General features: G+C 51.5%; 1 protein-coding gene across 3 annotated transcripts in view; it reads left to right on the top strand.

The window, feature by feature from the left end:
• The window catches only part of EPHB2 (EPH receptor B2), a 204,861-nt gene that overhangs the window by 167,972 nt on the left and 14,835 nt on the right, over nt 1-22,054 (top strand). The window contains exons 6-9 of one of the 3 annotated variants that reach the window (XM_034957849.4): nt 4,141-4,265; nt 14,721-14,883; nt 17,355-17,463; nt 18,291-18,358. In XM_034957849.4, the coding sequence (XP_034813740.1) occupies nt 4,141-4,265; nt 14,721-14,883; nt 17,355-17,463; nt 18,291-18,358 (465 nt within the window). The remainder of the gene's footprint in view (nt 1-4,140; nt 4,266-14,720; nt 14,884-17,354; nt 17,464-18,290; nt 18,359-22,054) is intronic. The other 2 variants (XM_034957854.4, XM_034957860.3) reach the window with 2 other exon arrangements.

Genomic DNA, 22,054 nt, shown 5'->3' with positions numbered 1-22,054 from the left:
TGAACTCCCAGGGAGAAGTGTGAATGGAGCAGCCCCTGCTCTTGTTCAAGGCTGAATCACTTTGACCAAGTCCTAAAATGGGAGCTTGGACCCCAGAGCTCCATGCCGCTTCTGAGTCTTACAGCTTCCCCAGTGCCTAGCATGGTGCCCATCCTGGGACAGGCACTCATTTAGTTGAAAAACAGTATGCTTCCTCCCATTAAGCTGCAAGTCCCTGGAAGGCTGGGATGCTGTGAGGTTCCTCTCCAGAGCCCCAGCACCCCGTATCATGTGGTTGGCATCATAGCAACTCCACGAACTGAAGAATTCTTCACAATGTCTCCCTCCTGAGGGGCGCCCAGCACCCCACTCAGACCTTCACATGCATTTCCACTGCCTTCTCACAGCGTCCTGGCCAGGTGAGGGTTCCTACTTGATAGGTATGAAAACTGAGGCTCAGCAAAGCTAAAAGTACCTGCTTAAGGCCACACATGAGTGAGTGGAGGAGCAGGGAGCTGCATACAGGTCTGTCGGACTCCACCCTCAGGGCTCCCCACCGCTAGGCTAGACGGCCTTGCCAGGGACTGGATGGGAGCGTCTTGACCTGGGCACTGTGCGGGTCTAGGCATGAAGCAGTAGGTGAGCGAGCACACCTGGCAGCAGCGCAATCCAAATACTCCTCACCTGTCCTTGCCCTTGCGGGCTCTGTGTGTCTGATGCTCCGTTGATGTAATACACATCAACGTGCTGTAAGACAGCAGCACGCCTCTGACTGCACCCTTCACACATCCCTCCCCACCTGCTTGGCTGGCCCTCTGGGAGACAGACCCAGTATTTCAAGGAGCACTGGAGGCTGCCTCACCCAGCCCCTCACCCCAGAACTGTCCTCAGGCCCCTGGAGGCAGGGGTGGGGGGGGCATCTCTCCCAGAATCTCTGGCAGCTGAGTTTCAAGCATCCTCCTTAGCTTCTCAGAGCACCCTGTCTCACCCCCACCTCCACCACACACACAGACCCAGTGGTCAGCCCCTGTGGGTTGGATGAGAGGGGCTGAGAAGCTGTGGGGAGGCATGGGGATTGGGGTGCTTCCCGGGCCAGCACAAGGGATGAGCCCCCAGATTGGCCCTGGTCAGTGACACTCCAGAAGGGCCTTATTTTGTTGTTTCACTGGGACACCGACCACTGACAAGCCCGTGATGGGCAGACAGCCTGGACTTCATAAAGAAGCTGGATCCTCGGCAGTCCAGGAGAGCAGAACACTCAACTCCTCACAAAGGCAGTTCCACGGGGAGGGATGGCGCTGGGGCTGAAGGCAGGTGGGAAGTAGGAACTGCTTTGAGACCCAGAGGGGGTCATAGCTAGGGCAGGATGACTCAGCTCCAAGCCCACCTCAGCTCCTCGCCAGCTGTGTGACCTTGGGGAAGTCACTGTGCCTCTCTGAGCCTCTGATTCCTCTTCTGCAAAGTGCAGATATTGACCCTCATCCTACATGATTGTTGAGGGGGTTAAATGAGATGCTGCAAGTCCATGCTCAGTGCACTGTGGCAGGTGACACCTGCAAACACCCACAGCACTGACAACATGCCAGGCGCTACACTGAGCACACAACCAGACCCCTGATCCCAAGAGGCTAATGCCCCTGGCAGGGCAAGGAGCCGAGCTGAGGGTCAGGCAGCCTCCCCTGGGTGTAAAAGGAACAGAGGCTCATCAGGGCCGCATGGACCAGGGTCTAAGTCCTTCTTGCAGGTGCTGCCACCTCATCTGGAGTGTCTCGGGACAATTTTCCATAGCTCCTTGGGGTGCAGGAGGGGAGTCTGGACCTGCCCAGGCCCACGCTGGTCCCCAGGCTCATTCTCAGTGTCGAGGGCTGCAGAGGAAGGACTGGCAGGGAACATTGGAGCCTCGAGGCCTCAGAGATCTTCTAGCCTGGCCAGGGTTGCCCAGGAGGAAGCCAGGTCCAGAGGGGAGGCAGATCACCTAGGTCACACAGCCAGTTAGCAGCAAGGCAGAGAGGAAGTCTAGGGACAGACACAGAGCAGGAAATGGGTGAGTCAGCTCCAGCCTTCAAACCCCACAGCTGGTGTTCAGGTTCCCCTGAACTCCTACCAGGCCTGCTCCACACTCACATCCCATATGGTCAGAGCCCCTGCAGAGCAGGACTTGGGGCTAGGAGAAGTGTCAGCCTCCACTTTCCAGTGTCCTTGTATTGGCTGAGACAGGACGTCTGCTTGTCACAGACCCGCCCAGGAATGAGGAAAGAATGCAGGAGGTGCTCCCTTCACCCTGGTGAGTCCTCAGCCCCTCCTGGGACCACAAAAATCTCGGGCCCAGAGAAGCAAGGAGGCTTGGCAGAGTCACACCACGGTTGTGTGGGGACCACATTGAGAGTCCCTCTCTGGCCAGTCCCACTCTGGAGCAAACAACTGCTCTGGCAAGATGCAGACCTGGGTCCAAATCCCGGCTCCCCCACTGACTGTGTGATCTCAGGAAGCCGCGTGCACCTCGGAACTTCAATGTCTTCACCTGTCAGCAGGGGTGATACACCCTCTCATCAACAGTCAACTCAGGAAGCGTGTGTAAAGGGCCCAGGGCCATGTCTACACAGAGGTGATGCTTTCTGGAGGTTTGCTCCATGTGAGAAGGAGGCAAAAGACAGCAGGCCGGATGCATTATGAAATAAGGACTCAAGAGCAGGCTGTGTGCCATGGACCTACCTCGGCACCTCAGGCAGCTCACACCCCCTCTCTTGACCTCAGTTTCCACGACTGCAAAATAAGGGAACTGGGCCAGGCATGGCAGGCATGGTGGCTCACGCCTGTAATCCCAGCACTTTGAGAGGCTGATGCAGGAGGGGATCACTTAAGCCCAGGAGTTCGAGACCAACCTGGGCAACATGGCGAAACCCCGCCTCTACAAAAATTACACCAGGCACAGTGTCTCATGCCTGTAACCCCAGCACTCTGGGAGACTGAGGCAGGCAGATCACCTGAGGTCAGGAGTTTGAGACCAGCCTGGCCAACATGGTGAAACTCTGTCTACTAAAAATACAAAATTAACCAGGTGTGGTGGTGCACACCTATAATCTCAGCTACTCAGGAGACTGAGGTAGGAGAATCTCTTGAACCCAGGAGGCAGAGGTTGCAGTGAGCCAAGATCATGCCACTGCACTCTAGCTAGGGTGGCAGAGCGAGACTCCATCTCAAAAAAAAAATTAGCCAGGCATGGTGGCGCACACCTGTGGTCCCAGCTACCTGGGAGGCTGAGGTGGGAGGCTCACTTGAGCCCAGGAAGTTGAGGCTACAATGAGCTGTGTTCATGCCACTGCACTCCAGCCTGGGCAACAGAGTCTCAAAAAATAACAATCATAAAATCAAATGAGGGAATTGTACTAAGGTATTTCTTCTCCCCACTCTTTGCGACAGAGTTTCACTCTTGTTGCCCAGGCTGGAGTGCAATGGCATGATCTCGGCTCACAGAAACCTCTGCCTTCCGCACTGAAGCGATTCTCCTGCCTCAGCCTCCTGAGTAGCTGGGATTACAAGCATGCACCACCATGCCTGGCTAATTTTGTATTTTTAGTAGAGACGGGGTTTCACCATGTTGGCAAGGCTGATCTTGAACTCCTGACCTCAGGTGATCTGCCCACCTCAGCCTCCCAAAGTGCTGGGATTACAGGCGTGAGCCACTGCACCCAGCCATGTACTAAGGTATTTCTAAGCATCCTTCTAGCACTGCACACAGCCCCCTGACTGCTTGTCTCTTCATCTAACCACCTCTGTGAGAGCACTCACAGCACTGGTGGGAGGAATGGGAGGCAGAAATAACTGATTGATTTTATTGAGATGAAATTCACATGACATACAATTAACCATTTCTATCTCTACTGTTTCTCAACTTGATGTGGCCTGAGCTTCCCCAGGGCTGGTGAAGTCGTCAGTGTCTGACCTGAAGGTACCCCATGAGAGCTCAGCAGTGGCACCCATAGCCCTGCATGAGCCCCTCTGCCCCCTGTCGGCTCCCCGAGACTGGCTGTGTGGCCTCAGCCAGATGCCCTTCCCTCTCTGATCCCACAGTGCCCCACCTGTCCGAGTACCTCTGAGGGTGGGCCAGAAGCTGCACCTTCTCACGCCTCCCTGATCCCTGACCTCTGGCCTCTCTTCCAGCTCCGTCGGCAGTGTCCATCATGCATCAGGTGAGCCGCACCGTGGACAGCATTACCCTGTCGTGGTCCCAGCCGGACCAGCCCAATGGCGTGATCCTGGACTATGAGCTGCAGTACTATGAGAAGGTACCTATTGGCTGGGTGCTGTCCCCATCACCCACCTCCCTGAGGGCCCCTCTCCCAGGCTGAGGCCTGGGAGTTCTGCCCCACCGCAAGATGAGATGCACTGGTGCAGCAGAAAGAGCACTGGCCTTGGAGTCAGGCTGCCTGGCTCCCAATCCGGCTCCACTCCTTCCCACTGTGAGACCTCAGGCAGGTGCCTTGACCTCTCTGGATCTCACTTTTCTGGTCTGGAGGATACACCCAGCAATCTCAGTGAAATGCAACAGTCACATCCCTTTCCCTACCACGACCCTTTCATCTTGACCTCAGTGGCTTGATGTTGGGAAAAACTGGGTTTCCAAAAAGCTGCACTTATGAAGTGATAATTAGTCACTCACCTCTTCTTCGACAGAGATTTGAAACAGCTCAAGAGAGCTTCTGCCCGCCCTGCTCTGAGTCCTGCTAAAACACCCACTTTCACTCGCCTGCATGCCCTTTGCATGGGGAGAGGTGATTTCACTTTGAGCTTTTAAATCAGACCTTAATTACTCCGTTTGGGGACCCAAGGTGGAAGCCCCTGGGATGGTAGAAGGATCACTGGACTAGGAGTGAGAAGCCGTAGGTTCAAATCCCAGCTCTGTCCTTCACCAGCTATGTGACCTTGGGCAGGCGTCTTTCTCCCTCTGAACCTCAGTTTCCACCTGTGTCGAGTGTGGGTGAGACCCCTCGCGGGGAGCTATGCAGGTTACGGAGAAAAGGCAGCACAGCACCCAGAATGGGACCTGGCCCTCAGCAGAGGCCATGTGTGTCCCTGGCCTTCCTCCTCTGCCCTGCCTGCTGCACAGTGGGCAATGGTGACAGGATGGGAGGCCAGGTGGATGTGGGGTCTGCACAGTACAGGGGCCAGGAGGTAGACAGCACAATTGCCCACCCACATGGCTGGACATCAGAGGCCCCAGGAAGCCTCTCCTTTGAATGATCACTTCTCTTACCTGCTCCAGGAGGCAACAAACAGCCACAGAGGCTGCAAGGGCCCCTGGGAAAGGCATCGCAGGGCTTCCATTCAGACTAGGTGTCAATGACTGACAGGGAGGCCTTTTGTTGAGGGCAAGCCCACGGGGAACTGCAGATGGATAGAAGGGCTCTCCCTGAAGGCTGAGAGGAAGAGTGCAGTCAATTGCAGCCAGTCCTGCTGGAGCCCGACTTTCTAGAGCCCAGCCCGGCCTTTGCACTCTGTTAACTGCTGGATCGGCTAACCAGGCCGGTCTCCAGGGCCTTTCAAACACTTGCCCAGCCTTTGCCGGCCGTCTTACCATTGCTTGCGTGCGTGTTCATCCCGTCCCCTAGGCAGTGCATTCCAAGAGGTCAGGGGCTACATCTCCATTCACCACCTTCTCCCCGGCACCCAGGCCTGGCACCAAGGAGACACTTGATCAATATCAGTTGAATGAACAAGTGAATGAATCCTTTCCCTTGTGCCCTGGCCCCCAAACACCTCCTGGGACTTCATGCCTGCCGTCCCCCCACCCACCCACCTCACTGCCCACCCTTTTCCCTCATCCTCCCCTCATCTCTGCCTGTTGGAATCTTCAGGGTCCCTCCCAAATGTCACCTCTGCCACAAGTGAACATGGACTCTGCCCCTCTCTTAGAGCACCGCATGTGGGCGGAGGGTGCCTGTGTCTCCCGCAGGGGGCCATGGACACTGAAGGAATGAATTGTGTGAATGAATGAGAGACATGAGTGATGGAGCCTGTGAATGAAAAAGGGAACTGGCTGGGCGCGGTGGCTCACGCCTGTAATCCCAGCACTTTGGGAGGCTGAAACGGGTGGATCACCTGAGGTCAGGAGTTCGAGACCAGCCTGGCCAACATAGCAAAACCCCATCTCTACTAAAAATACAAAAATTATCTGGGCATGGTGGCGCACGCCTGTAATCCCAGCACTTTGGGAGGCCAAGGTGGGTGGATCACGGGCCTGACCAACATGGTGAAACCCCATCTCTACTGAAAATACAAAAATTAGCCCGGCGTGGTGGTGCACACCTGTAATCCCAGCTACTCAGGAAGCTGAAGCAGGAGAATCACTTGAACCCAGGAGACGGAGGTTGCAGTGAGCCAAGATCGCACCACTGCACTCCAGCCTGGGTGACAGAGTGAGATGCTGTCTCAAAAAAAAAAAAAAAAAAAAAGAGGGAACCAATGGGTGGCTGGATATGGATGGGTAGATAAATGGATGAATTCCTTCTGTCTAAACTGCTCCTATCCCTACATTCTCCACCTGGCCAGGTCTGACTCAACCTTCCAGATCTCAGCCTAACATCACCTCCTCAGAGAAGCCCTCCATCACTGCCCAGATGCCATCCAGCACCCCATTTCATCTTCTCCTTGTGTCTTGCCCTTCTGCATAGCATTTATCACAATTATCATTTTTTAAGTGTTATGGAGTAATTGGGTATTTACTACCTCTACATTGAGCTAGTTAGTAAGTTCCTTGAGGGTGAAGATCTTGCCATGATCTCTGCTGTGTCCCCAGCGCCTGGCACACAGTAGGTACTCAAGAGCTGTTTGTTGGATGACTCAGGAAGTGGACACACGAGGGCCTGAGCTGTGGGTGGTGTGAGGGAAGCAGCCCCACCCCTCAGTGGGCCCTGGAGGGCCTCGAAGGAGCCGGAGTCCTGGGTCACCAAACCAGCCGCTCCCAGGCTCTGCAGAAGCCAGCATCTCTGCTCCCCGCAGCAGGAATAGCTTAGCAACTCAGAACCCCAAAAGGCAAAAAAAAAAAAAAAAAAAAAAACTAATTAAGAAGCTTTGTGATTAAATGAAACTGAAAGTGTTAGTCCCCAAAGACGGGCAACGGAAATGAGGAATCCCAGGGCAGGTCCTGCCTGCGACCCATTTCCTACCACAGCGGGCAGGCCTGGGGAGGCTGCTGGAGGTGTGAACCGGGAGGCAGCTCTGCCCTACTTTCCACCGCTGCCCGAGCATCCCTAGGCCGCTGCTGGGGTTGACAGGACCTGCAGGATCTGCAGCAGCGAAGGTTACCATCTGCTCACATTTCATGAGCACTTGCTATGTGCTAAGCACGTCACCTCTAGCATCTCATTTATCCTCACCACATGGTTCTTCACCCCATTGGATGGAAGGGGAAACTGAGGCACAGAGAAGTTCCATAACTTGCCCAAGAGGATCCAGCAAGGATTTGCACCTATGGTCTCCCTCTTTACTTGGCTCTCCTGCCTCCCAGATTTTTTTCCCCAGGGATGCTTCTGGGATGACCTTTAAGAGGTAGACAGGACCAGTCCCTGCCATGGAGAACGTTAGGCATAAATGGTGAGGGGGGTCAGGTGGTAAGAGGCTGAAGGTGTGACAGCCTGAGGTACACCTGTGATGAGACGTGGTCCTACTTCTTTCAGTCCCTCCCCCAGGGCCTGGGGTACAGAGAGGGACAGCTTGGCATCTGCCAGTGGGGAGATGGACACTGGTTCATTCAACTTTCACTCTCACCAGCTTTGGGTCAGGCACTAAGCTGGGTACCAGGAATCCTGAGGGTAACCAGGTGGCTCGGAGGCCTCAGGGACTTCACAGTCCAGGGAAAAAGAGTCAGACACTGAGAGCCATGAGACAAGGTTTGACACTAGCCACAGAAGGGTCAGCAAAGGTCCCAGGAGGGCACCAATAGGGGCCCACAGTCCTAGCATGAGTGAGGGAAAGCCTTCATTCAGTGACACTTAAGCTGAGTCTTGAAAGATGCTAGGAGTTCACCGGACAAACGCGCAGGTGGGAACACAGTTGTTCTAGGCATCAGGAATCGCAGGTGCAAAGGCCCTAGGGCAGAGATGTGTGGGCTGCATTCAGGAAACAGACAAGGCAAGTGTGGCAGAAGCAGAAGCGGGAGCATCAGGGGAGGAGGTTGGGAGGGAGGCTGGGCTAATTGTCAAGGGCCTTCCAGCCTTGGGAGTCTGGATTCGATTTAAAGTATGATCGGATGGCTCTGGAATTATGCAATCTGACTCAGATTCCTTTAAAGATCCCTGTAGCTTGCTGTGTGGAGAATGCATTCCAGGGAGACATGGAGACACAGGGAGCGCCTGTACAGGGCTCCCAGGGGACGCTAAGTGAGAAATGATGGTAGGTAGCATGGGCTGGGGGAGTTGGCAGTGGAGATGGCAAATGCCAGCAGAGTCTTTTTTTTTTTTTTTTTTTTGAGACAGAGTTTCACACTTGTTGCCCAGGCTGGAGTGCAGTGGCGCAATCTCGGCTCACCACAACCTCTGCCTCCCGGATTCAAACGATTCTCCTGCCTCAGCCTTCCAAGTAGCTGGAATTACAGGCATGCACCACCATGCCCGGCTAATTTTGTATTTTAAGTAGAGACGGGGTTTCTCCATGTTGATCAGGCTGGTCTCAAACTTCCGACCTCAGGTGATCCGCCCACCTCAGCCACCCAAAGTGCTGGGATTACAGGGGTGAGCCACCGTGCCCGGCCAGCAAAGTCTATATTTTAAAGCCCGGAGGACCCGGGAAATGTGAAGGGTGACTCCTAGGAGATGGAGGTGCCTTTTCCTGGGGCAGATGCAGGTTTGTGATTTGTAGGTGTGGTGCTTACTGGGGCAAAGGGGTTGGGGTTCAGGGAGGATAGAGAACAGCAGCCAGGCGAGTGTGCAGAGGAAGAACCAGAAGATAGGATCCTGGAGAATGCCAGGGTTTAAGGAGGGGAAGAAAGCGGAGTTGATGAAAATATTAGAGGAGGTGCTGGCAGAGGGGTAGGAGCAGAACCAAGAGTCATGTCTCTCCCTGACCTCTCAGACAAGTCTGTGATATGCCAGCCACCACCACCAGGAAGGGACAGCTAGGCTGCAGGTGGTAGGATTTATTCCAGCAAGTCCACAGCCGGCTGTTACCTAACCCGGGAATCCTCCTTGTGTCTGCTATTAGATTCTTTCCTGAATGCTCCAATCTTCCTAGGAAGGGAAGTCAGATACTGAGCCCTGCAGGCCTGTGCGGCCCCCACCTCCACCTCTTTCCCACTCCTTTCCTTCTTCAGAAAGGGCTCTCTAGGAGCGGGCCCTCCGTTTGGCCTTCCCCAAGCCCCACTGGGATTTCCCAGCCTGCCTGGAGTCCAGAGCTGACAACTGCGTTGCTAGATGGCTTCTGGAGGCCACTGATGAATGGCGGTGGCCTTGTGCAGACCCAGGCCTGGCTGCTTCCGTCAGTTCCAATGCCCCAGGGGAGGTGGCCTCCTTTGGCAGCTACCCCAAAGCACACAGGTTCAGGATCCCACTGGTCCCCCAAGAACTCAAGGAGAAGAGCCATTCATGAGGCCACCTGTGGTCGATGGCCCCTGGTAGCCCACATCAATTTTAGAATTTATTTAACAGAAAGTGAAGAGGAAGGACATTCCAGGCAGAAGGAGCAAAGGTTGGAGGATGGGGGGTGAAATTATGAAAGTTCAGGCCATATTCAGCTTGTTGCCCAGTACCTGGAGTAGGATCTACCTGGAGAGGTTTGTCCACTCATTCATTCACTTTTGCATTCATCCATCCATTTAATGAACATGGGAAAGGGCTTACTCTGTAATGTTTTTTTTGTTTGTTTTTTGGGTTTTTTGTTTTTTTGTGTGTGTGTGTGTGACAACAGAGTTTTGCTCTTGTTGCCCAGGCTGGAGTGTCATGACGCAAGCTCACTGCAACCTCCGTCTCCCGGGTTCAAGTGATTCTCCAGCCTCAGTCTCCCAAGTAGCTGGGATTACAGGCATGTGCCACCACGCTCGGCTAATTTTTTGTATTTTTAGTAGAGATAGAGTTTCACCATGTTGGTCAGGCTGGTCTCGAACTCCTGACCTCAGGTGATCCAGCCCTCGGCCTCACAAAGTGCTGGGATTACAGGCATGAGCCACTGCACCTGGCCTCTATAATGGTTTTGATGATAACAGTGATGGTAGGAGCCAACATTTATTAAGTCTTTTTATGTGCTAGAGACTGTGCTAAAAAAGCTTTACCTGTATTTTCCTTTTAAATCTCCAAAACCACCTTTTATGGTACCTACTTGCATTAACCCACTTTAGAGATGAGAAAACTGAGGCCTGGAAGGCTTAAGACATGCACCCAATGCCTCACTGGCCCTAAGCTACCAGGTAAGTGCTCAGACTAAGGACTAGTGGATTTCATACTGAATCTCTTCCCATCGTCCCTTGGTGCTTAATCACTGTTCAGATAAAGGTACCCCAGGGAGAGGAGAGACCGAAGGGAATTGGCGTCTCTAGGGCATCTCCAATGTGCCAGGCACTACCTGATCAAATTTTATCTTCACAACAGCCCTGAGAGCTTGGCATTTATTGTTCCATTTATTTGGAATAGAAAACGGGCTCAGGGAAGTGAAGGGTCTTTCCCAAGGTCACAATGCAATCAAGTGAAAAAACAAGGATATGAAGCAGCTTCCAGCTGGGTACAGTGACTCATGTCTGTAATCCCAGCACTTTGGGAAGCTGAGACGGGTAGATCATTTGAGTCCAGGAGCCCCAGACCAGCCTGGGTAACATGATGAAACCCTGTCTCTACCAAAAATACAAAAATTAGCCGGGTGTGATGGTATGTGCCTGTAGTCCTAGCTACTAGGGAGGCTGAGGTGGGAGGATCGCTTGTGTCTGGGAGGTCGAGGCTGCAATGGGCCATAATCGCGCCACTGCACTCCAGCCTGGGTCACAGAGCAACACCCTGTCTCAAAAATATAGACAGACAGAGAGAGAGACAAAAATGAAAAATGAAACAGCTTCCAATCCCTTGCCCAGCTTTAATGAAGGGAGCTGCTCAGGTTGGTTCCTCACTCTCATGAGGCACCTATGGAACCATCAGCCGCCTCCCATCTCCCTCACATAATCAGGGGCTTAAAACCTCCAACATCTCTAAGTGGGCACCCACCCAGTTTACAGAATCTAACCTGTTTTCAAGTCTGAGCAGAGCCCATGTTGTACAGTGGCACTTAGTGTCCATGTCTGGTACTGCATCCCAGGTTTTGTAGATTTTTGAATACCAGTTTAATGTTCATTCATTATGTCAATAATTAGTGAACACTTACTGTGTGGCAAACCTGGGGGGATCCAGAGATGAGCAAGACATGGTCCCTGGCCTCAGGAAATCCACATCCTTAAAGAAGATGGACAGGTATATTAGGACAATAGGTGGGAGAGGAGACAATTTGGACCTGCAACCCCTGGCTGGGACATCTGGGAAGTCTCCCCAGCAGAGGTGGCACTTGCGCTGAGTCTTGAATGATGAGTAGGACACTGCAAGACAAGTGAGGAAAGGGTATTTCAGACAGGGGCAACAGTGCTTGCAAAAACTCAAGAGTGTCCATGGAAGGTAGAGTTGCTAGATAAAATAGAAGACACATGATTACATTTGAATTTTTTAAAAATAAATGTTTTAGTACAAATATGTCCCAAATATTGCACGGGGCGTACTTATACCAAAACGTATTTGTTGTTCATCTGAAATTTAAATTTGACTGAGCAGCATCCTATATTTGTGTTTGCTAAATCTGGCAGCTCTACCAAGGAAGGGGGAAAGAGTTAGGGATGGCAGGAACCTAGGAAACATTAGGGATGTCGCAGGAGAGACTGCACAATGGTGGGTCATGAAGGGTCTGGAATGCCAGGCTAAGGAGTCAGCCTTCACCCTGTGGGCACTGGAGAAGGACTTTGTGTGAGGGACCCCAAACTTGGTACAGGGGAACAAACACAAGCCCTCCCTCATGGGCTTAGAGTCAAGGGGGCGAGAGGAGCCTCAGCCGGAATTTGAGGGGGCATAGCAGAAACCCCCTCCTGTGGCACCCACAGCAAGTGCTCTGGGACTGAGAAGGAAGAGGTGCATCTGGCTGGGATGTCAAGGAGGCTTCCTGGAGGAGGAGGCAGATGATCTGGCTTGGCAAAAGAGACTTCCTCTCTGCTGCTGCCCCACCCAGCTATCCCTGCCTCCCCCTGTTATGGGGATGGTAGAGACACATCTTCAAGTCAGCCCCCTTCATATCCCCTATATCCCAAGCTTTTTCTCCTCTCCTTTCCTCTGAACCTGCTGCCCCTTCTGCCAGGCATGCACATCTTTGTCTGGGTGGTTCCTGTTTGTTCTTTGAGATCCCATTCCAGTGACCCCCACTCACGAGGGAGCTTTCCTGACTTCACCTGGTAGCCCCTGATATGGTTTGGCTGTGTCCCTGCCCAAATCTCATCTTGAATTGAAGTTCCCATAATCCCCACCTGTTGTGAGAGGGACCTAGTAGGAGGTAATTGAATCACGGGGGTGGTTACCCCCATGCTTTTCTCATGATAGTGAGTGAGTTTGCACAAGATCTGATGGTTTTATAAGGGGCTTTTCCCCCTTTGCTCGGCACTTCTCTCTCCTGCCACCATGTGAAGAAGTATGTGTTTGCTTCTTCTTCTGCCATGGTTGTAAGTTTCCTGAGGCCTCCCCAGGCATGAGGAACTGTGGGTCAATTTAACCTCTTTCCTTTATAAATTACCTAGTCTTGGGTATGTGTGTATAGCAGCATGAGAAGGGACTAATGCAGCCCCCGTCCCAGACCAGGTCACATGCCCCTCGGTATGTGCTTACCGAGGTATAACAGTGTGAGCCTGTTATACCTATTGATTCATTTTATTATCCGAACAAACTCTGAGGTAGCTACTGTTACTATCCCCCTTTTACAGATGAAGACACAGAGAAGTTAAGGAACTTGCCCAAGGTCACAGAGGTAATATATAGTAGAGCCAGGATTTGAACCCAAGAAGTCTGGCTCCAACTTGTGATCTTAACCTCCATGCTATAAAGCCTGTAATAACGTTGCACGCACTGAATCTTCATTGTTTTGGGAAGGTTTTCAAGGGCTCCGTGCACTCTGTGATGTGTATGTGACTGGCATGTACAACTAGGTGTGTGTTTTTCTGGATAAGCATTCACAGATTTTCATCAGAAAAAAATTGTCTCAGGAGCTTCATGATCTTCAAAGGGTTGGGATCCTCACACGCTTGCTTTTCTGGACTGAGCTCTCCAAGGCCAGGAGCTCTCCAAGGCCAGGGCCTGTGCCTTAGCTCCCTGTAGAACCCCAGTCCCAGCCTAGTGCAAAGAGGGTATTTGTGGAAGTTTTGCCGGGCAGCTGACAGATGCCTAAACGAGCATAATCTGTATCTGATCCAACCACATCTCCACTCCCACTGCAGCAGCTGGATCTTTGTCCTGTCCTAGACTCCTTGGATCGCCCTGGGTAGCATTCAGGAAGCCAAAATTGGTGTTCTTCATCTCTCAAAGGAGAAGACACTAGGTTTGGGGTACCCAAAGGCATGGACATTAGAGGTGGCTCCATGCAAGAGTCTGGTTTCATTTTTTTTTTTTTTTTGGTTGTATTTTTTTAGATAGGGTTTTGCTCTGTTGCCCAGGCTAGAGTGCAGTGGCACAATCATGGCTTACTGTGGCCTTGACCTCCCAAGCTCAAGTGATCCTTTAACCTCAGCCTCCCAAGTAGCTGGGACCACAAGTATGTATCTCCATGCCCAGCTAATTTTTTTTTTTTTTTTTTTTTTTTTAGAGAAAGGGTCTTGGTATGTTGCCCAGACTGGTCTCAAACTACTGGGCTCAAGTGATCCTCCCACCCTGGTCTCCCAGAGTTCTGGGATTACAGGTGTGAGCCACCGTATCCAGCCTGGTTTTGAATCTCAAAGCAACCCTGAACTGATAGTGACCCTGAGCATCATTTTCCCATCTGGACCTTAGTTCTTGACTCACCCAAGTGTGCTGAGGCTGAACAAGGGCTCTTACGCTTAACTCATCAAGGCATAGGGCAGGGAAGGGGATGCAGAAGTGAATGAGGTGGGCCTTCTCCGTTCAGTCTCCAAGAACTCACAGTATAGTCCTCAGGGTCTGCACATAGGAACCACTCAATACATGCGTATTAGTCAGCTTTTCCTGAGATAACACTGCAAAACAAACAATCCCAAAAATCCAACACCTTCCAACAAGTGGCTATTTTTCTTGGCCATGGGTTTATGTCTGTGGGTCAATAAGGGTGGCCCTGTTTCATCCTAAGAGTTGGGTCATGGTCTCCTCCTGTTTCTCATGCTGGAGCCAGTGGTTACCCAGTGCAAGTTCCTCTCATGGCAGAAGCACAAGAGGCCAAGACAAATTGGCAGGGATCTGTAAAGCCTCTGCTTGCATCAAGTCCACTAGAATGTTCCAGTGGCCAACACAAGTCATGTGGACAAATTCAACATCCGTAAGACAGAGACATATAATCTGCCTACTTTTGTGGGCAGTGTTGAAAAGTAACATGGCAAAAGGCATAATTCTATTAAAGGGAGGGGATGAAGAATTGGGAACCATAGATGTTTATCCAATGGCCAGACCTGCCCCCAATGTGGCAGGAGCAGGCAGTGGGCTCTGGGCCCACTATGAGCCACAACCTCACTAATTTTCTTCTCTGTTCCTCGGCAGGAGCTCAGTGAGTACAACGCCACAGCCATAAAAAGCCCCACCAACACGGTCACCGTGCAGGGCCTCAAAGCCGGCGCCATCTATGTCTTCCAGGTGCGGGCACGCACCGTGGCAGGCTACGGGCGCTACAGCGGCAAGATGTACTTCCAGACCATGACAGAAGGTGAGCAGAGTCCAGCAGGCAAGAGGAGGGCACAGACTCCACAAACAGAACAAACTCAAGGGTCACCATTCCCATGAAGCACCTTTGTGCAGATTAGAAAAGGCACTCCCTTCTAGATGTCAGCCCTCCCTCCCTCCTAATTTCGAACCTTTGTGCACAACCATATATAAAAGCCCTGTTTCTGTTCCCGTTGTGTCAGCCAGGCCACTTCCTTTCCCAGGACTCTGGGGAGCTCAGCCCTAACTTCCAGAGCCACTCTGAGCAAGTCATGCATTCCTTGGTCCAATTTTTTCTCATCTATAAAATGAAAGCATCACATTCAATCTGAGAGAGTAAGCATGTTTTATCCATACACAACTCCAGTGACTTACAACTGGACTGAGAAGGATTCTGAAGCTGCATCCGAGTTCAGCAGGAAGAAGTTCTGGGATAGATTAGTACTGTCTGCTCCAGGCAAGGGAATGGGAGATTGTAACCTGTGTGCTACGTTTACTACTCTGGAACTACATGGTCTCTAAGCACCATTCCTGCTCTAATAATCTTTAGAAGCAGCACAGTTTAAAGAATGTGGGCTCTGAAGCCAAAGAAATGAGGATTCCATTTCTGATTTAGCCCTAACTGTATGTGCCTGAACAAGTCACCTTACCTCTCCAACCCTCAGCTTTCTCATTTATAAATGGGGGTGATAACAATGATCTCATTATCACTATCATTATCAAACTAGTGTAAGAATAAGAGACCTAGCACAGGGTTGGCACTAAGTCCCAAGCATATCAGCACTCACCAGATGGTAGATAAGTCATAGTTTGTCATTGCTGTGTGTCTGGAATCCCTTTTACCAGCCAGTCAAACTCCAGGGTGGCTCTATCTGACCAGATTCCAGCATCCTCTCTTAGTATCTGCTCTAACCACTAGGTGTGCCTTGGCCTTTGCCTGGTTGAACATTTCAGAGGCTCCTGGACTCCTAAATTCTTGCCTTATCACAAAAATCCTCCCTATGGCTCTACCATCTCTTCCAGCACTCACCTCCTCTGTAATCTTTCTGTTCCTCGTGGCAGCTTTTTTCACCTCTCTAAGCCTTTTTCCATGTTGGGTGAGTGTCATTGACTGGGAACTGGGAGACTGTCCCAAGATCCTTTTATTAATTCAACAAATGTGGCTGAGGCCTTGCCACTTACCAGGCCAAGTGTGGGCACTAAGGTCCCAGAGCACATCCCTGATCTCAGCAAGTTCCTGTTCTGGTCAGTGAGACAGATGAGAAGTAAAAATAGCTAGGTGCGGTGGCTCACACCTGTAATCCCAGCACTATGGGAGGCCAAGGCGGGTGGATCACCTGAGGTCAGGAGTTCGAGACCAGCCTGGCCAACATGGTGAAACCTCATCTCTACTAAAACTACAAAATCAGCCGGGTGTGATGGCAGGCACCTGTAGTCACAGCTACTGGGGAGACTGAGACAGGAGAATCGCTTGAACCCGGGAAGCAGAGGTTGCAGTGAGCCGAGATCATGCCATTTCACTCCAGCCTAGTGACAAGAGTGAAACTCCCACTCCAAAAAAAAAAAAAAAAAAGAAGTAAAAATAATAAAATGTAAATCAATGATAGTGTTAATGGCATTGAGTGGTGGTTTCCAAGAGCCAGGCTAATGCCAAGTGTATCTTCTGCATTCTTCCAATTCAACTCCCACCCTTGGATCAAGCAGACCTGGGTTCAAATGCCTGGCTGGGGTGCTACTTTCTTTGTGACCTCAGGCACATCATGACCTCACTAAGCCCAGTTTCTTCATCTGTAAAATGGGGTAATCATAGGACTGTTCCGAGATACGTAACATACTTAGCACAGTGAGTGACACATAAAACATTCAGGGACAAGAATAGTTAATATTGATTGAATGCTTGCTTAGGTGCCAGGTGTTGTTCTAAGTGCTTTACCCAACAATCCTGAGATGGGAAATATTCTTCTCCCCATTTTACAGATAAGGCAACTGAGGCACAAAGAGGTAAGTCACTTTGCCTTATCACACAGTCACTTTGCCTTATCACACAGTCACTTTGCCTTATCACACAGTCACTTTGCCTTACTAAGTCACTTTGCCTTACTATCACACAGATAGTAAGTGGCACCATCGGGAGTCAAACCCGGAGAGTCTGTCTCCAGAGTCTGTGCTTTTAACTGCCTGTGTGTGTGTCAGCTGTTATTATTGTTGATTTTCACATCAACATTGAGATGTAGGAATTATGCCCATTTTATGGATGAGAAGTTGAGGATTGGAGCAGTTCATGGACTTGTCCAGGGTTACTTGTGAGACAGTGACAGTCCCTTTTCTGCATGGGCAGGTAACAGGTGCTCTGTCAGGGGCAGGAACAGAGCCTAGGGATCCCAGGAGACCCAGCAGCATGGCAGGGGGTAGGGGACAAGGGTATTACGACTCCCACAGCCAGGCTGAGAATGCCCTACCATGCTTTCTCCCCAGCCGAGTACCAGACAAGCATCCAGGAGAAGTTGCCACTCATCATCGGCTCCTCAGCTGCTGGCCTGGTCTTCCTCATTGCTGTGGTTGTCATCGCCATCGTGTGTAACAGGTGGGTGGGGTCTCCAGGCTTGGCCAGGCCTGGCTGTCCCAGATGGCTTCTCTCTCTCTATTCAGTCATCCCTCTACAGTGCTGGTGAACCGAGGAGGCATTCTCACAATTGCAGGGAGAGATGTGGGTAGGAAGTGGAAGGCTTCAAGTGGCCTCCCACTACCTAAGCGGCCGCCATGTGCAATCCATCCCTTTGGGATAGGCATCGCCCCTGACAAGCCCACTATTGAAAGAGGTGGCACATTGAGACACTAATGCAGTGGGCAAGAAAGATTGCAGGATGCTAGGAGTTTAGTGGGTGGTGGAAGGGGTATACAGATTGTCCTGCTTTCTGCATGAGTTCAGGCCCCCTGGCTCAGGTGCTGGAAAGACGGGGAGGACTTGGGAGGAGGAGGGGGGAGGGACCTCCCAAGTGGCTAGGACGGTACAAGCAAAGGCAAGAGGGTGGGGCCAGTTCCTTGACTTCTGCTGGGTATAATGCAAAGCAAGATTCTCTTCTTCTTTAAAGAGTTCCCCATTTCAGAATAGACTGAACCATAAGTTCAGGTGGACAGAAGCCCCTGGGGTTTCTGGGGCCAGAAGCCGTGGCTGGAAGATGACTTTACTTTTTGAAGGGGGCTTGGCTGGAGGGAGAACTGGGGAAGATGTGAACCTGGACTTGAGGTGGGAGGAGTGGGAAGGGACAAGTGGGGCCAAAAGGGGCAGGCAGGGAGCCCTCTGGCAGGGGTGTGGCTTCTAGGGCCTGCCCACCCTCTCCCTATCACCTACTGTGGCTCCCAGCTCCCTGGGCGCCTTCAGGTGGCTCCAGCCCTTTGCTCTTGTTCCAGAAGACGGGGGTTTGAGCGTGCTGACTCGGAGTACACGGACAAGCTGCAACACTACACCAGTGGCCACAGTATGTACACACCCAAGCGGGCTGGAACCCTTGGGCCCTTCACTGTCGGTTCCCCAGTGACCTCTTAAGCCATCTTTGACCTCCTTCTGCCATGCTGCAGGCAGACAATGTCAAGTGGTTGCCTGGTTGCACTAAGCTCACTCTCACCTCTAGGCCTTTGCAAGTGCGGTTCCCTCTGCCTCAAGCGCTCTCCCCCTTTCCCTTTACCCATGTAGCTCTTACTCATCCCTCAGGCCTCACCGTACACACACTCCTCCAAGCAGCCTTCCCTGACCCCACCCCATCCTGGGTTTAGGGGCTGCATCTGTGCTCGCAGGCTGCATTGAGGTGGCTGTTTCTTATCTCACCACCCTGTGATAGTGGGGGCCGCTGGAGACCTGGAATTGTGTCTGATATTTACCATGTCTCCCCAGCACCAGCGTGGTGCCCAGCACATAGTAGGCACTAGACATATTTGCAGAATAAATAAATGAATCAAATTGAATAAATAAGATGATGAGGACTCTGGGCTCTGGCCCAGGAGGTGAGAAAAGCAGCAGGAGTCCCTTCTTCCTCCTCTTCCTCTCACTCTGTGGCTCCAGACCCCTGTTCTTCTCCAGTGACTCCTCTGGTGGCCTCTTCCCCTTACCCAGTGCCCTCATTTCTCCCACCGTCCCATCCTATATCAGGCCAGGGCTGGGGATGTATGTGCCACACACACAGAGATGTCCCCTCCTGAAGGGCCAGAGAGAAAAGTAGATCATAGATTCCTCTCTCCACTTGACCTGGGCAGAACCAGTAATCAGGGAGTCGGGGGAGAGCAAGAACCTTAGTCCTTACTTCAGCTCACTCAGCAAAAAGGAGTTCTAAATGGGTCCAACATTCATTCTCAAACTGTACTCAGTGCGATGCCCTGAGGTTCCTCAGGTGCCTGCCTCTGGGTACAGAGGCCCATCATCATATCCCTGCCCTTGTCACACAACTGTCGTGGGCCTACCACATATGCCAGGCACTGTTCTAGGTGCTGGGGATCCCAGCACCTGGTCATAAGGCCAGGCACAGTAGCTCACGCCTATAATCCCAGCACTTTGGGAGGCTGAGGCAGGCAGATCACTTGAGGCCAGGAGTTGAGACCAGCCTTGCCAACATGGAGAAATGCTGTCTCTACTAAAAATACAAAATTTAGCCAGGCACAGTGGTGTGTGCCTGTAATCCCAGCTACTCAGGAGGCTGAGGCAGGTAAATTGCTTGAACCCGGGAGGCAGAGGTTGCAGTGAGCAGAGATCATGCCACTGCACTCCAGCCTGGGTGACAGAGCAAGACTCTGTCTCAAAATAAAAAAATAAATAAATAAACATATAAGGCCAGGCACAGTGGCTCACGCCTGTAATCCCACCACTTTGGGATGCCAAGGCAGGTGGATCGCTTGAACACAGAAGTTCAAGACCAGCCTGGGAAACATGATGAAAGCCTGTCTCTACCAAAAAAAGTACAAAAATTAGCTGGGTGTGGTCATGTATGTCTGTAGTTCCAGCTACTTGGGAGGTTGAGGTGGGAGAATAGCTTAAGCCCAGGAGGCGGAGGTTGCAGCGAGCCCAGATCGCACCACTGCAGTCCAGCCTGGGTGACAGAGCAAGACCCAGTCTCAAAAAAAAAACCAAAAAAAAAGAAAGAAAGAAAAGAAAAATACATGTCATAAATGCAGAAGCGTATGGTATATTTGAAGATGAAAGTGCTATAGGAAAAAGACAAAGTGGAACAGTAATGGACCGAGAGTTGTGGGGATCAGGGTGGCGTTTTTAAATAGGACAGCTTGCGTTGGCCTCACTGACAGGGTTTGACTTGCACAAAGATACAGAGGAGCTGGGAGAGTGAGCTGCTCAGAAGTATCTGAGGGAAAAGCATTCCAGGAAGAGGGAACAGCCAATGCAAAGGTCTTGAGGCTGGAGCTTCCTGGCAGGTTTCGGGAACAGCAGAGGCCAGTGTGACTGGAGCAGAGCAAAGAGAGAAATGGAAGCTTTGAGGGAGTCCAACGTGCAGATTCTCATCAGGCTCAGCAAAGCCTTGGCTTTTCCCTGAGTGAAATGGGGAGCTGCTGGAAGGTTCTGAGCAGAGGGATGACATGCTCCAAGTTACGGCCTTGGCGGGACTTCTCTGGCTGCTGTCTGGAGAATGGACCAAAGGGGCCGATGCAAGGAGACCAGTGGGGTGGCTGTTGGAAGAATCCAGGGAAGACATGATGGCGGCCAGACCGAGTGGCACAGAGAAGGTAGTGGGAAGTGGTTGGATTCTGACATATTTCAAAAGCAGAGCCACTAGATTTGCTGCAGGATTGGATGTGGGTACGTAAGAATGAGCAGAGTCTAGGAGCTCCAGGTACGAAGCCTCTGGGTAAGACATGATTTGAAGTAAAAGTTCCTGGGCTTAAAAATAGTTTGGGGCTGACCAGGCACGGTCGCTCACGCCTGGCCACCAGGCCAGGCGTTGGAGAGCTTGGCTCCCAACACTTTAGGAGGCCAAGGTCGGGAGTTTAAGACCAGCCTGACCAACACAGAGAAACCCCGTCTCTACTGAAAATACAAAATTAGCTAGGCGTGGTGGTGCATGCCTGTAATCCCAGCCACTCGGGAGGCTGAGGCAGGAGAATTGATTGAACCCAGGAGGCAGAGATTGTGGTGAGCCGAGATTGTGCCATTGCACTCCAGCCTGGGCAGCAAGTACAAAACACCATCTCAAAAAAAAAAAAAAAAAGTTTGGGGCCAGGCACAGTGGCTCACCCCTATAATCTTAGCACTTTGGGGGGCCAAGATGGGCGGATCACCTGAGGTCGGGAGTTCAAGACCAGCCCTACCAACATGGTGAAACCCCATCTCTACTAAAAATAGAAAATTAGCCTGGCGTGGTGGTGTGTGCCTGTAATCCCAGCTACTTCAGAGGCTGAGGCAGGAGAATCCCTTGAACCCAGGAGGTGAAGGTTGCAGTGAGCTGAGATCATGCCATTGCACTCCAGCCTAGGCAACAAGAGTGAAACTCCATCTCAAAAAAAAAAAAAATAGTTTGGGGCATGTATGTAAAACTAGTTAAGCCATTAAAATTTCCAGAAGATAATTTAGGCAACTATTAACCAATACAGAAATAGAAAAGGACCTTCTAAGCATGAAAGCAATTGATAACTCCTAAGAAAAAGATGGACACATTTAACTACAGAGAAATAAAAGTCACCTGTACATTAAAAATAAAGGTCATAGGCCAGGTGCCATGGTTCATGCCTGTATTCCCAGCACTTTGGGAGGCTGAGGTGGGAGGATCACTTGAGTCCAGGAGTTCGAGACCAGCCTGGGCAACATAGCAAAACCCCATATCTACAAAAAATGTAAAAATTAGCCAGGCATGGTGGCACACACCTGTAGTCCCAAGCTACTCAGGAGGCTGAGGTGAGAGGATCATTCAAGCCCAGGAGGTCAAGGCTGCAGTGAACCATGGCCTCACCACTGCACTCCAGCCTGGGTGACAGAGTGAGACCCTGTCCCAAGAAAAGTGAAAAATAAGGCTGGGTGCGGTAGCTCACGCCTGTAATCCCAGCACTTTGGGAGGCCAAGGCGAGTGGATTACCTGAGGTCAGGAATTCAAGACCAGCCTGGCCAACATGGTAAAACCCCGTCTCTACTAAAAATACAAAAATTAGCTGGGTGTGGTGGTGCACGCCTGTAATCCCAG

Source organism: Pan paniscus, chromosome 1 (assembly GCF_029289425.2).
Source record: "Pan paniscus chromosome 1, NHGRI_mPanPan1-v2.0_pri, whole genome shotgun sequence".
Taxonomy (NCBI): Eukaryota; Metazoa; Chordata; class Mammalia; order Primates; family Hominidae; genus Pan; species Pan paniscus.
This window is presented reverse-complemented; position numbering and strand designations above follow the sequence as displayed.